A 14363-nucleotide genomic window follows, 5' to 3' on the forward strand; every position below is an offset into this window, starting at 1 on the left:
TCGGCTGCCTTGGATGCAATTAGCCTGATGGATTTGGGGTGCCCGTTGGGGTGGGTTGAGCTGCCTCAGACGTTGCTTCCCACTGATGCACCTGCCCTCTCCTGCTGCACCCAGCCGTGTGCTCTCCAATGCAGAAGGATGATGGCTCTTTCCTTCCTGCTGTGCCATTTTCTCGGCAGTCCTTGGAGCCTTCCTGCAGGACAGTCCACAGGTGGCTCAGGGCAGGACTCAGGGAAGTAGACCTGTGGTGAGGCCACGAGTGTCCCGGGCAAAGCATCCCGTCCTCCAGGCCACCCCCTTTGCCCTTGCCGTGGCCACCCTGCCCTCTCCCTTGCCTGTGACTTGGCAGCCCCCCTCTACCCCCGGGGACAGCCACAAAGCACCTGGCGCTTATTGCTTCTCATGATGGGTCCCAGCTCCCAATGGGGAGCTTGAGACCAAGAAGCTGGTGATGCAGAAGGCTTTTAGCACTCCCACCCATACCCAAAATGTGGAGGCAGCGCTGTCCTGTCATTTCCTCTCTTTTTGCCTGTATTTCACCTGTGCGTCCCCCCATATGAGCTGGGCAGCCTTCCTTTCCCTCGGGCTTGCTGGCTTGGCCATCACCTCCATCGTATCAGCTTGTTCCTGGGTTTCCCTCTCTGTGACAGTGTGTCCCAGCTTTTTTGGGACCTGCCATTTGGCAGCTCGCTCATCACTGGCAGTCATTAAAAGAGAAGGACCATGGGACATGGTGTGGCCCCTGGGCACCTCTCTGCCCTCAGTCCGATTTCTGGGAAGCCCAGAGCTGAAGCTCTGCGGCTCAAGGCCGTCTCTGGTTTCTGATGGAAAGCCCAGTGGCTCTGCCGCGGAGCTGCGAGCAGCCCTCCCACCCTGCAAGCCCCATTTCCTCCCATCCTCCTCCAAAAATCATCCGAGGGAAACCTTTGGCTGACAGAGAGCTTTGGGTTTTCCATGCCAGGCTGGAAAATCTTGCCTGTTTCTGCCGACGCTTACGCCCCACCTTTGGCTCTGCACCAGGCGTGTTTGAACCACCGCTCCCCAGGCAGGAGAGGAGTGGGGACATGAGTTAAACCAGGCTTTGGCCAGGGTGGGGGTCTGTAGCTTTGTGCCCAAACGACCAGCCGGCTGTGCTAAGCGTGGGGGTCCTGGTGGGAAAGCCCAGCGGCAGAGGAGTCCTGCTCGGGGCAGAGCGGTGGGATGCCACCGGGATGAGGGTGCCTCTGTCCCCCAGTGCTCCTACGCCCGAGGCGTGTGGCTGCTACGTTGCACCGTGCACCGTGCATGGGCTCCCACTGCAGAATCGGGTGCCTGGGAACCCTGCGGGGACGGGACGAAGGGAGGAGGTTGTGGGGGTACTCCATCCTGCGTGGAGACCCCAAAGGGCAAATCATAGTCCTGAGCAAGAGCGTTTTCCAACTTTCCCTCTCCAAGGCGTGCTTTCCATGGTGTTTTGGGGGGTGAGGAGCCCCCCTTCCCCGTGATGGACAGACTTGGGGGGTCCCCAAGCCCTTGCTGAGGGATTCAGAGAGCAATCCCTGCCTGTCTCGGCTCCCGGTCCCCTCCACTTGCCCTTCCTGAGGCTGGCAGCAGGCGCAGGTCGGGGTGGGGGGACTGGGGGGACCGGCGGTCCGCCGGGCAGAAAGGTCATAAAAATAACTGAGGAGCTATTCAGCTCCCGCGGGGAGGGGGGCGAGGAAGGGAAGGCAGCGCTGGAGGTTGCCTTGCAAACCCTCGGCGCGACCTCACCGCCGTAAATACAGCGCAAACCCCTGGGCTTCCTCTGCAGACAATGTCACGGTAATTGCGATTCCTGCCCGGAAAGGCAAGGAGGGCTCTGCAGACCACCTAAGCTCCTGACGCGTTTTTGGGACCAGGCAGCTCCGGGCTCCGGAATCTCCATCCTGGACCCACTTTTTTTTTTCTTTTTTCCTTCTTTCTTTTCCTTTTTTTCTTTAAACACCCCTCCTGTCTCTCCCTAGCATTCGATAACTGAAAAATATTTAAAGATCAGATTTAAACTCGCCAGGAAGTTACCTTTACGCTCCTTTTCCTGCAACTAAATATTTCAAGCCGAATGTGGCAATTAGGAGGTGATAAAAGGCCAGCTCTCGTAGGCGAACACGAGAAGAGGGAAGAGCGATGGCCAAGGTCGGCTGAGGCTCCCCCCGGGCAGTGATTGGGGCATTTGGCTGCATTTGACGCCGTCTGTATCACCGTTCACAAAGTTTATACTCCATTAATTTTGCTCGCAAGGGAACTTAGTGAAATTGCTTTAACTGCTAACTACTGCTCCAAGTATGATGAACTTTATGGAGAGGCTTTTCCGTGCTGGTGAGATGCTGGGAGGTGGGATGTGAATTGGTGACCCTCGGGCTGCTTTTGTTGTCGTGTCCTGTTCCCTCCCAGCACGGCATGGATCAGGAGCTGGGTCCTCTCTGCCCTCCTGGGGCAGAAGAGCCTGAGGGTCCCTCCATGGGGAAGCCGAAAGTCCTCTTGGACACCCACGTGGATAATACCCTGGATGACCCCGTCCCACGGGGAGCTCCGGCCGCAGAGGGGGTCCCGGCATGACCGACCTTGCCTTGCTTTCTCTTGCAGGGAGGAGTGACAGACGACAGGAGTGACGATGGCAAATCCATCTCCACCCTCAGTTTCGGTGTCAACAGACCCACCATTTCGTGCATATTTGACTGTAAGGCCCCAAGGGTCGGAGGCGAGGGTGCAGTTCCCCTGCAGCGAGTCCTGGCACGGGGTCCCTGCTGCGGGGACCCCATAGCCGAGCATTTCCCATCCTCTTCCTCTCACCTGCCTCGAGTGCAGGCGGATGGAAAGAGCGGGGTGGGTAAGGATGGGGCAGGGCTTGTCCCCCTGGGAACATCGACATGCTCAGGGCTCAGTGCTCTCTTGGGAAAGCCGCGGGAAGGATTAAACCGAGCTGCTCTCAGAGATGAGCCTGGGGCTGCTTAAAAACCCAGCTATTCCCCCGGTGCCCTGCACTCATCCCTGGACTCATCTGTTAACTGTTTCTCATTTACACAGGTGGGAACAGATACCACCTCCGCTGCTACATGTACCAAGCGCGGGATCTGATCGCCATGGATAAGGACAGCTTTTCAGGTAAGCCCAAATGCTCACGTCCACTTGTTTGTGCTTGTAATTAGTGCTGTAACGAATGCTGGGGAGTAGTGGGGTCTGTAAAGCAAATTTTGGGGTATTTATTGATGTGAAATGAGGGGTGTTCGGCAGCCAAACAACAAAAGACAGCGGCACAAGGCTTTCCCAGGGCAACCAGCCTGGTAGCTTGATTTCCCATCAGCAAAAAAATCAGAGTTTCAAGAACTCTTGTGTGAGAAACCAACCAGAAACCACAAGTTACCCAGGTCAGCCGTGAGTCAGAGCTGTTTGCTTTGCTAATAGCTCCTTCTCCCCGACCCGAGGTGACGCTGAAAGCCGGTGGCAAGGCTGGGTAGCAGACGGCTCAGGGGCATGACAAATAAAAACAGAGCGGAGGGCAGGGATGTTTACCATGGCACATCGCCTCGAGCTGCCCCCCCGCACAGCGTGCAAGCCGGGGGATTGCAGGGAGGATGGAGGGCTCTGGGCTTGTGTCGAGATGATGGAGCACGGGGCAGAAACCTCCATGAGATGTGCTCAGAAAAATTAAAGAGGGTGCAAGGGTGTTATCAGGACCTCGGAGCAGACAGGCACCTTCTTCTCCGGCATCCTCATGAAGTTTCTGGTCGGATTTACGTGCCCTCAGCATCCAGCTTGCTCCCAGCTGGTTGAATCCCGTCCAGCCTCTTGCCCACCCTTGCAGGGCAGGGGGCCAGCAGCCTCCTGGGTTTGGGGTTTGTGGAGGGGAATTGTCCTATGGTTTGGGGAAGGGATCAAGGCTGAAGAAGGGAGACCCCGTTTATTAAGGATGAAAGAATTGATTGAAAATACGGTTGGAAAGGAAAATACCTAACAGTGGCAAATCTGTAAAACGGTTCGTATTTGTTTTCACGACCGAACATTAAATTGAGCTGCTGCTCCTCCGCTCTCCATCCTGGAAACTTTGCAAGGGGGCTGGGAGGGAACGGCTGGGGGATTTCCTTGATGGAGCCAATGCCTGAACCAGGCGTCCTTCAGACCGGACTGTAAAAAATGCCCCTTCATGGAAAAAAGTGTGGTCCCAGGCGGAGAAAAGGGCGTCCTGGGCTTTGAGCAAGGAGCTTTCCACGTCCTGCTGCTCAACACGTCCCCAGCACAGCTTCAGGCACTTCTGAAACTGCCAGACTTGAGCTGATGTGGTCGGGATGTCCCGTGCTGAGCTCATGTTTTCTGGGTTAGGAAATCAAGCCAGAATAAGACATGTCACTTTATCCGTTGGGCAGCTCTGTTACCATTGGGTGCTGAAGGGTGCTTGGGTGTAGGTGGTTTGGTTTCAGGAACGTTTTGTTTGCAGCAGAGGCTGAAGTGTGGCTGTGGAGGCGGGAGGACATGCCAGGAATGGTCCCTCGCGTTTGACCTGAGCAGGGACCAGCCCCCAAGCAGCCGGAGGGTCCCACATCCTCTTCCCCATGGGCTGGGCCATCCCAGCCAGGCTTCCCCGTGGCTCTTCGGTGCTTGTGAGCAAAGCTGCCTTTGCCCACAGCCGTTAATGCTTTGGAGTGTCATTCTGAGGTGGGAAAGCAGGACAGTGGGGACGTCGCTGTTTACCTCTGACTCAGAGCTGGAGCTGGGGCAATGCAAAAAGTCTCCCATCAGTTCAGTGCCCTGAGGCAGGGGCCACATCTGAGATGTAAGCAGGTCCCGGGGCAGGTATCCCCGGAGCACCCACACCCCTCCGCAGTGATGCCCGCAGGCAGGACGCAACCAGCATCCCTCCAAGGCTGTCACTGACCGTCTGCCGCAGGGATTTGCAGAGGGGCTGGGCATGGGATTGCCCACCAGTGTTGGCATGGGGGTGATGGATCTTGGATGGGATACAGGGACAGACCCCAAAAACAGTGCAGCACGGGGACCCGCAGCGGGGAGCAGCGAGCGGGGACAGCCGGGCGTTACCGTGCTGGGCAGCAGGACCACAGTCCTGGGGGGCTCCTGCTCCCCCTGGTATTTTGAAGCAGAAGGGCTTAGGGTGTGGGGTGGGCAGAAATGCCCTGGAGAGGTGCAGAGCACCCAAACAATCACCCAGTGTCTGTGCCCACCGAGGTCCCGTCTCCCCTCTGCCTCCACAAAGGGTTTGTTGTTCGAAGTGGTGGGGACCGAGGTGACCTCATGGCCCCGATCGGCGGAGCGGGGAGGGGAGTCCCTTCCTTCGGAAAAACCCGGCCAAGGACAACATGAGTAACAACATGCCACAATGTGGAATTGTGATCTCCGCTGCCTTAACAAAGCATAAAGGAGTTCATTAAGGGGGCTTTACGCAGTTATAAAAATAAACCTTCTGTGCACACGAGGGTCTAAACAAAGGGGCTTTATGGAGGCCTCCTTTAAAAAGAAGAAGAGGGGGGAAAAAAAAAAAAAGAGCAAAAAAGCAAATCCAAATCCATGGTTTTTTGTTTATTGTAACGCATTCTGCTTTCCTCTTACTGGAAAAAAGCGCGTAAGTGGAAAAGGTTCTTCTCAGTGTGAATAGTGCTCTCTCCAGCCGGCCACCTCGCAAACAGCCCCGGCTCATTAAACACGTCTGCTGCGGTCCGGACGCCAAGAAAGAAAATACACCCCCCTTGACACCACCCCCCCCCATCCCTGGAAGAGGGGACGGAGGGTGGGGGACGCTGATCTGCTCAGCCAGCCCCGTGTTCAGGTGTCTGGGGGATGCTCCTCCACTTCCAGGGTAGGCAGGACACATTTTGCTCCCAGCGTAAGCTCAAAGTCTCCTGATAGCGCTGGTGTTGGGGTGCGCACGCTGTTTTGCAGGGTGGGGGGACCCGCCCTGGGACTGCGGGGGTTTGTAGGGTCTGCCATGCTCCTGGCTGTCGGCAGGTCTCTTGGGACTGGCTTTGGGGTGACCTGGGTGGTACCCCGCTGCATGCTGGTGGACCCCCATAGACTGTCCGGTGTACCTCTGTCTTGTGGTGGCACGTCGTGCTGGGTGCCAGGCAGAGGAGGTAGCCTGTGTCCTTCCAAAAAGGCCCGTGATGCCTCCTGCCACCGTGGAGGTTGGGCTTTGCAGGCAACCAGAGCTCAGGCGTCCACCTGGGACCGGTCAGGTGGGATGCAGCAATCACGTAGGTCTCATCCCTGACAAGGACCAGTAGATGCTATCAGGTTATGAAAGGTGTTCAGTCTCCACGAGGTCTTACAGTGTGATCCCATGGCACGTTTCGAGCGTCTCACCCAGCCCTTGATCCTGGTTCTGCCGCCGCCCGTCCTGTCCCCGTGCCCAGTGCCACCGCGGGCACGGGCTGGATGTCCACAGCAGGTTTGGGCCACATGCTCTTTGAAGCTGTCTGGAAGGGAAGGTGTTAGAGAGGGCTCAGGTTTCATGTTTCCGTTGTTAATTGATCTCAGGCTTCCTGCGTTAATTGCTTTGGTTGTTAAGGGAGGCTACTCCTCACTATTTGCTGCTGCCTTGCAGTGAGAAACCTCTGGCTTTGTCCCAAGTTAGGGGTAAGACACCTTGGTCCCAGCTCAGTGCCCTAAGTACAGGGGGCTGACGAGACCCTGGCGTACCTGAGATGCCTGCATGGGGCTGGCAGATGTGATGCAGCAGCCCTAAGGGAAACCCGGAGCCGTCTGGTGTGGCAGCTGGAGGCCAGGTGGGATAACCCGGCGTGCTGGGAACCCAAACCCCTCCCCGAGACACGGAGGTTACCAAAGCTCATGCAAAGGGGCTGAGAAGATGACTCTGGCCGGTTGCTGGCTGCAGCCTCAGCTCCTGTCCCTTCTGGAGGTGTTAAAGACCCCAGGAAGGAGGCAGTAATGTCCCAGCCACCTTCTTCATGACCTGGTCTTCACAGCAGGGGGTGACCTGAAGTCACTGCTCACCCGCATGTGCAGTGCTGGTGCCTCCTGCATCTCCCTGGGAAAGACTGCGTCGTGGAAACAGTTTGTGCTCTCTGCTGTGCTGGAAGACGGCCGTGTTACCACCCTTGAAACGCTCCTCCTTGTAGAGTCATCTTTTGGGAGAAAACCCCACACCTTAGGGCAATAGGTGAACCATTTGTGCTACCTCACTGCTGGTGGACAGGGTGAGGAGTCATGAGGATAACCTGGACCAGGACGGATCAAGTCAGACAGCGAGGAAATTTTAAATGCTACAGCAGTGGAGTTCTGGGAGATGTGGCCAGGGAAAGTCACGGTGTCTCCACTAGCTGGAGCTGTCACAAGCCAGAGGATAAGGTTGCTCCGGTTAACATGGTCTCATTGGACATCCACAAGGTTTTTGGTAAAAAAATCCTTCATCAAAGGTTTTTAAGGAAAGGAGGCTGCTGTGGGATAAGAAGGAAGGTCTTTGCATAGATAGACAGCTAAGTTGTGTGGACCGTTGTGGTTGTCTTGTCCCAAAAAGAGCTGGAATGAGCAGGGATCTGGATTGGCCCTTTATGAGGAATAACTCCATAGGCTGGGACTCTTCAGCTTGAAAAAGAGATGTTTTAGGGTTGGCATGATAGAAACCTGCAGAACCCTAAGTGTCAGTGCAGGTGGGCAGGGGTGAACTGCTCCTTTTCTCCTAATGCAAGAACTGGGGAGTCTCAGACGGAGGTAGAGGGAGCTGGGTACTGCAAAAAACCATGAGAAGATGGTTCTTCATGCAGTTTTGAGTCCTCACTGGAGGATATGGTGGGTTCAAGAGAAACAGGGCAAGTCTGCAGAAGACAACCCCTTTGCAGGGTTGCTAAACATACAGACATCACACCTAGCTTGGGAAGTACCTGAGCTGCGAATAACTGGTGTTATAAGTGTAATAAGTGTTGGAGAACTTGGCCTCATTCTCTTCTCAGTTGGAGTTGCCTGGGACATGATGGGAATGTCATTGCTGTTTCTGAAAGACCCGCAGCTCCAGCCTGTTCACAGTCTTCCCTGCAGAGCCCACTGGCCCTTGAATGACTATGAGTTGCTTTCTCCTTCCTAGACAGGTAGCTCTGATTCATCCTTTGCCTCTTGTCTAATGTCCCTTGCAGATCCTTATGCCATTGTCTCCTTCCTCCACCAAAGCCAGAAGACGGTGGTGATCAAGAACACCTTGAACCCCACCTGGGACCAGACACTCATCTTCTACGAGATAGAGATCTTTGGGGACCCCCAGAACGTATCTGACTCCCCTCCCAACATCGTGGTGGAAATATATGACCACGACACCTATGTAAGTGTGTCGGCATGAGCTGGACCTTCATGGTGTGAGTGTGCGGGGGTAGATGGGACAAACGCATGGCATTGCTCCTGCCCTCTGGAGCGCAATGCTGTAACATCTCTGGGTGGCTCAGACATTGAGCCGGACACTCAGAAGACAAAAATTCAGCAAACAGCTCTGCTAGTGATGTCCTTGGTGGCCCTGGTCTAGTCACCAAAGCTGCATCTACATCGCGTTTTGCAGAGTGGCCAAATTAACCGTATTTCCTTGTGGAAAAAGCTTGGGACTTGGGACTAAAAAAAAAGTTTTAAAGCAGTCGTGCAAGTAGGGGATGATACACTGCCGTTTGCTCAGCTGCCCAAAGGTGTCCAAAGTGCCTTGCAGTGATGGCATTTGGGGGGCTGGTGAGATAACCTTGAGTCCTTCCTAGAAAAACTGGGCTGTAGCCGGTCACAAGAGCAGAATGGATTTCAGACTGCGTGTAAGAGCAGTGCATGAGTGAAAAGCACTTAGAATACATCTCAGGAATGTCTCAGGAACCCTTCTGCCCTCCCTCCTCCAGAAGACACCAGCAGGAAGCAGCAAAGGCAACTGAAGATCCCGTTGCAGACCAGTGAATGGGCTTTTTAAGAGCTGCCGATACTTAATGATATACTCAGAGCTCCTGCTCTGGAAATCGTGTGATACTATAGGAATTTCACCTCCTGTTTAAGCCAAAATGCGTAAGAAAGGGTGCATTTCTAGCCCTAGTAATCAAAGGGAGGAGTTTGAAAACTTGAGTCTATATGGGCATCAAAACCATCTGTTTTTTCTGAACTGGTCCCACAATGGTTCAGACATTGAGCCTGATTTGTTAGTAATAGGGTCTCGGCTGAGATGTGGGTGCGTGGTGACGGACTCCACCGGGAAGTGGGGTGGGAAGAAAGCTCCCTGTGCCTGTGATTGCCTTTCAGGGTGCGGATGAGTTCATGGGGCGCTGCATTTGCAAGCCCAGCCTGGCGCACTCGCCACGGCTCTCCTGGCACCCGGTCATCAAGGCGAACAGAAATGTCGGCGAGCTGCTGGCTGCCTTCGAGCTGATTCAGAGGGAGAAGGTGAGCTCCCCATCTGGACCTGATCCTGTCTCTAATTGCAATGCTGGCTTCTTTCCTTGGAGTGTCTCAGCACCCGGCAGGATCCAACCTTTGCTCAGCGCTGGGTTATGTCCACCTGGGTTCAACAGCTCTGCAGCTGTCTGTCCTCGGTTTCACCAGGACCCCTGCTCCGAGCAGACCCAGCCATGATGCTCAGCGCTGGCTGCACCGCAGTGGCGTGCGTGGGAGGCGTTTAGCAGAGTCAACGGGAGGAGTCTCGGTGCCGGACCAAAGCCTGGGCTGCTGGGTACCGGTTCGGGAGGCGCCACTCGCGCCCTGCCAGCCCGGTTGGCTGTGGTGCTGAGCTCAGAGCCTCGGCACTTTTGCACCACGGGAAGAGCCTGGTGCACTTGGCCCCAGATAGCTACCCTTCGCTCAGAGTTAATTTCCGGAGGGGGTTTATGAGAGCCGAAGTGGGCGGTTGCTCCTGCAGCAAGCTGCCGCACTCAGTGCTGGCTGTTCATGTAACGAGCCCCAGGGGAAGGAGGCTGCGCTTCGGAGCCAGCCCGGGCAGGAGAGACTCCTCATCATTCCCCAGTGTGCTCTTGTGTGCTTTCCCACCCTCCCTGTCCCCCTGCACGCACCACCCCTTCGCCTCTCTCGTCTCTGGCTTTTCCACTGGCCGCGGCGCCTGGCTGCAGCCCAGATGTGCCTCTATGCCAGGGAAACTGGGTGGACTGGAAGGCTAAATCTCCCTGTCCCGTTCCTCCCTCCCAGCCCCGAGGCGCTAATTGGGAACGGGGGTCCCGCAGCTACCTCCTCCCTCTCTCCGATGTACGCCCCAGCTCTGCTCCTGGAGGGATGCTGCACTCTGTGCATGATGCTGCTGCAGCTGCCGGGGCTGGATGCGCTGGGTACAAGCCTTGCCGCACCAGTGAGGGGCTGCTGGGTCGGGATCAGGGGATGCCTCTGCTGTCGGGACGGGGCACCGAATCATCTGCATGCAGCCCCTCCTTCCTCTTCACTCCCCTCAGAACTGGGTGGGGAAGACCTTGGAGAGGGGACTCCTCTCCAAGGATCTTGTTTGATCCTAGCAGAAAGCAGCCGGGTGGATTTGAGACTCTGCTCGTGCCTCCTTGCGGGAGGGAGAGCCCTGCCCTCGTACCCAGGCTTTTTGGAGCCCAGCACTGGGCATGGAGGGTGGCAGCGTGTGGCTATGGGAGGACTGATGTTTCTCTGCCAGATAAAGCTGAGTTAGCACCAGGAGGGCAAATGGAAAGTATGTGTTTTTTCTCCACAGCCGGCTGTCCATCACGTCCCTGGCTTCGAGGTAATGCCATGACCCTGTTTGCAGCTCCTAGGCTCTACGCCCCTCAAACTGTCCCCTCCCCTGCCCCTACAGAGCTGCTGGGTCCCAGCACCATCAGCTGCTCCTGCAGAGGTTTGCAGTGCACTCTGTTTGCAACCCTGCTTCTGCAGGCAATTTGTCCATCCTACCTTGGGATGAAGGAATCCCCACGTAGAGATGCCAGTTTCCTTCAGCTGGTGGTAAAGACAGCTGGAGTGAGTGGGGCAGCTCACTTTTGACAGGGCGAATGTACCCCATCCCTGATATAATTCCTCAGGTCTCAAACACACCATTGCCTTCCTGCCCTGTGATAATTTCAGCATTCCCATCACGAAGGGCTGTGCTTTCCAACTGCTCCAGCGTGTTCCTGCCCTGCAGCCTGACTGAGCAAAGGCATTAACTGATGCTGGATTTCAAATGGTTTTAAGTCACCTGCACTGATTTCTTCTCAAACCTGGGGATGGTGGTGTGCAGAAACTTGGAAAGCATCATTTTTCTATTCAGTATCAGCTACAATTATAAGCACTAGGATGGGCTTATGGATGAGAATTGCTCTAACTCTGTACGCTCCTTCTCTCCTCCAGAATGAGCTGTCCTCCAGTCTGGATGAGGTGAGTCTGTAAGATTTAGTCGTCTCTTCATCTTGGAGATTGTTAAAATTGTACCTCCACGGGGCAGCCACTTCCTTTCAGATGGGTCAAATCGATAGCATCAGGATTTTGGTAGCCCGAGTGACCACCAGCAGGACAGGGTAGATGGGCTCCGTGCTTAACCCAGGAAGCGTTCCCGATGGCAGGGCATGTCGGGCAATATTTAACCTTTGTGGGATGTGCATGCATGAGGTCTACTGGTGTTCAACCCTTCCAGACAAAGCATGCAAAAGCCGAAATGCTGGTTGACCTCTGGCTGGACCTCAACTGAAATCCCGGTTGAAAAGTTTGCAGCTTTTCATGGGGAATTCGCCATGAATCGGGGCATGTGCTGGACTGTTCCAGTTGCTCTGAAGGAAATACTCTCATCAGGATCCCAAGCTGCTGCTTGGGCAACCTGTCGAAGTTGCTACCCAGACCTTGCGCGTCCTACAGAGCAGATCACAGGCTGCACCAAGCCGTGTCAGGGTAGGCTGGTATCTTGGAAAACACAAGGCAGGGAGCTGAACAAGGGGCATATCTATTTGAGTGTCGTGGTGGCCCTAGGAGCCAGTTAACCCCAAAGTCTGGGAGATGAGCTAGGAGGGACCTGGGGCATGCAAAGACCTGGCCGCATTTCCATGGAAGGTTGGATGGGATAAACACATCTTTGCAAGATGGGTTTCCCCCCCCCAAGCAGCCTTTCCTGATGGTGTGGGGCTCATCTTTGTGCTCCATGTGGGCTGAGATGGATGAGCTCGTGTAAACATAACCATCTCTCTGCTCTTTCTCCTCCATTTCTTGCCACCGCCATTTCTGGATGGGGCACTCCGCAGCTCTGCACCCCTGCCTTGTTCTACGAGGGGCTCCTCCAATGGGTACCTTTTATGCTCAAACACTTGACTCTCCTCTGTTCCTCTGCCTTTGCCCAGAAACCAAGCAAAGTCCCAACAGAGACTCTCAGAGACACCAGCTCCTTCAGACATGGCCTGGCCTGCTCCACCTGCCCCGCAGCAACTCCATCCAGAGCAACCCACTGAGGTGGCATCCAAAAGAGTGATGCCAGCCTGAGGTCTCTGGTGCCCTTAGCAGTATATAACGAGCCTTGTGGAGAATCAGGCTCATACATGCATCATTCAGGCTCATGATGTATCCGAACGGCCAGGCTGGCACAGACTTCCTTCTGCTGCATTCCTGTTTGGCGCAAATGACAGTAGCCTTTTGGGGCTAGATCCCCTCCAAGCACTGGGATTTAAGCCCCTCTTGAAACAAGGTGGCCCAGCTGTGCGCTCAAACTGGGAGATGTTTCCAGCCACTGTTTTAACTGGTCTGATCTGTGTTGACTTTCACTCATCTCTCTTCCAACCCTGTACCAATGTCAAGGTTGGACTAGATCATCTCCAGAGCTCTCTTCCACCCTCATTCCCTCTGACTTGTCTCATTCAAACCATCCCAGCTGCCAGCTGATCCCCACAGGTCTTTTCATGGATGTCTCCTCCATCCAGCCTGCTGTGTCTGGGTTGAGAGCTGTGTCTGGGAATTGCTTGTTAACCACTACCACCCTGAACCCTCCCTGCGCCTGCCTGGTCCCCACTCACTGCTCATTTCTGTCCCATCTGGTGAAATATTTAATGCTGAGAACCAGGAGAACCACTGCAAAACAACCAGGAGAGCAGCAGGGGTTGAGAAGGACTTAGAAACAGCTAGCGCTGTTGCTGAAGACGTCGCAGTGTTAGGAACCAAGCGCGCACTGTTGGCTTTCAAAGCTGCTGTTGAACCTGGGGAGGATGGGGGGCAGGCAGGAGCTCTTTCCCCAAGGCTTACCCCTTTTCCCATACAGATTTGCCAGAAATGATCCTGAGTCCAATGACGATATGGAAGTGTAACGCATGGTATTTGCATCAGTGAAGATTTAGGTGCTCTGTTAGGGAAAAAAACCTCCCTTTTTGGGAACAGGCTGTGCAGCCACCTCACAGGGGCTGTGTGGAGTTTGACCCTACCTTGGGCTTTGGAGATGGGCTAGGTGGCTTCTCCAGCTCTGCATCTCTATTATGCAACTTAAATGCAACTTAAGCACATTTAAAGCTAGAAATGAACATATGTCACTAAACAAGGGAGGACTGAAGCTTTTCTTGGTTCGGTCCGTGCTTAGGCAACTTGATGTGATCTAAGTGCTATGGATCACAAACAAAAGCTGAGGATAGCTCTTTGAGGGCCATTTGGTCTATCCCTCTACCCCAAGGCAGGATCAGCTCATGTTGGTGGTGCAACGTCTCATTTAGGAGTCTGAAATTCAGGCTCTGGGTAAGTAGGTGGATTACCAGAAGTGCCGAGCACCTGAGCGATGCTGGGGATGTTCTGCACCTCTCCCTTCTCCTTAGGCACTCACCTCCCAGATAACCTTCCCTTTCCCTGCTAGCGCTAACCATTTCTGCAAGCATGTGGGCCGTGGGAGGTGGGACTGCCTGTCCCAGATTTACTGTCTGCCCTGCGTGGAAACCCAGACATCTGTTCCGAAATGGAGTTACCAAAAGTCTTCAGCTAACAAGCAGCTTGATTCAGCAGCCACCAGCAATTGCCAATGAAAATTAAAGCTTAGCGTCTCGTATATCTAACATGCCACCGTGAAAAATCCCGTTGTATAGCATTTATATACATGCATATATAAACCTGAACCAATCCTATAATTGAAATACATATACACACTTAATTTAATGCAATAATACTCCAGCCTGAAAAGAATGCCAGTCTCCTAAATTGGTTCCAACTGCCCTTGGTTGAGGGTTGCATTTTTAGAGGTTTTGCTTTCATTCCTGCCTTTTTGGTGACTCTGAACTCGAAGATGCAGGTCAAAAAGAAGCCGAACGCTGGGAGGGCTCAGAGCCCATCCTCTGCAAGCAGCCGTGGAAGTCTGGCTCCCTGCTTTCCTCCTCTGTGAAGGCAAATTTTGAATCCCTCACCTGCTGTCCAGATTTGGTCTCACCCTGAAGGAAATCTCCTTCTGTATACATGGTGCACAGACAGCTTTA

General features: G+C 54.5%; 1 protein-coding gene across 7 annotated transcripts in view; it reads left to right on the top strand.

Annotated features, from left to right (window-relative positions):
* The window catches only part of DYSF (dysferlin), a 107546-nt gene that overhangs the window by 34192 nt on the left and 58991 nt on the right, over nt 1–14363 (top strand). For all 7 annotated transcript variants that reach the window (XM_076335619.1, XM_076335621.1, XM_076335624.1 and 4 more), the window contains 6 exons: nt 2602–2695; nt 3043–3120; nt 8115–8296; nt 9238–9378; nt 10658–10687; nt 11290–11316. In XM_076335619.1, the coding sequence (XP_076191734.1) occupies nt 2602–2695; nt 3043–3120; nt 8115–8296; nt 9238–9378; nt 10658–10687; nt 11290–11316 (552 nt within the window). The remainder of the gene's footprint in view (nt 1–2601; nt 2696–3042; nt 3121–8114; nt 8297–9237; nt 9379–10657; nt 10688–11289; nt 11317–14363) is intronic.

Source organism: Aptenodytes patagonicus, chromosome 4 (assembly GCF_965638725.1).
Source record: "Aptenodytes patagonicus chromosome 4, bAptPat1.pri.cur, whole genome shotgun sequence".
NCBI classification, from domain to species: Eukaryota; Metazoa; Chordata; class Aves; order Sphenisciformes; family Spheniscidae; genus Aptenodytes; species Aptenodytes patagonicus.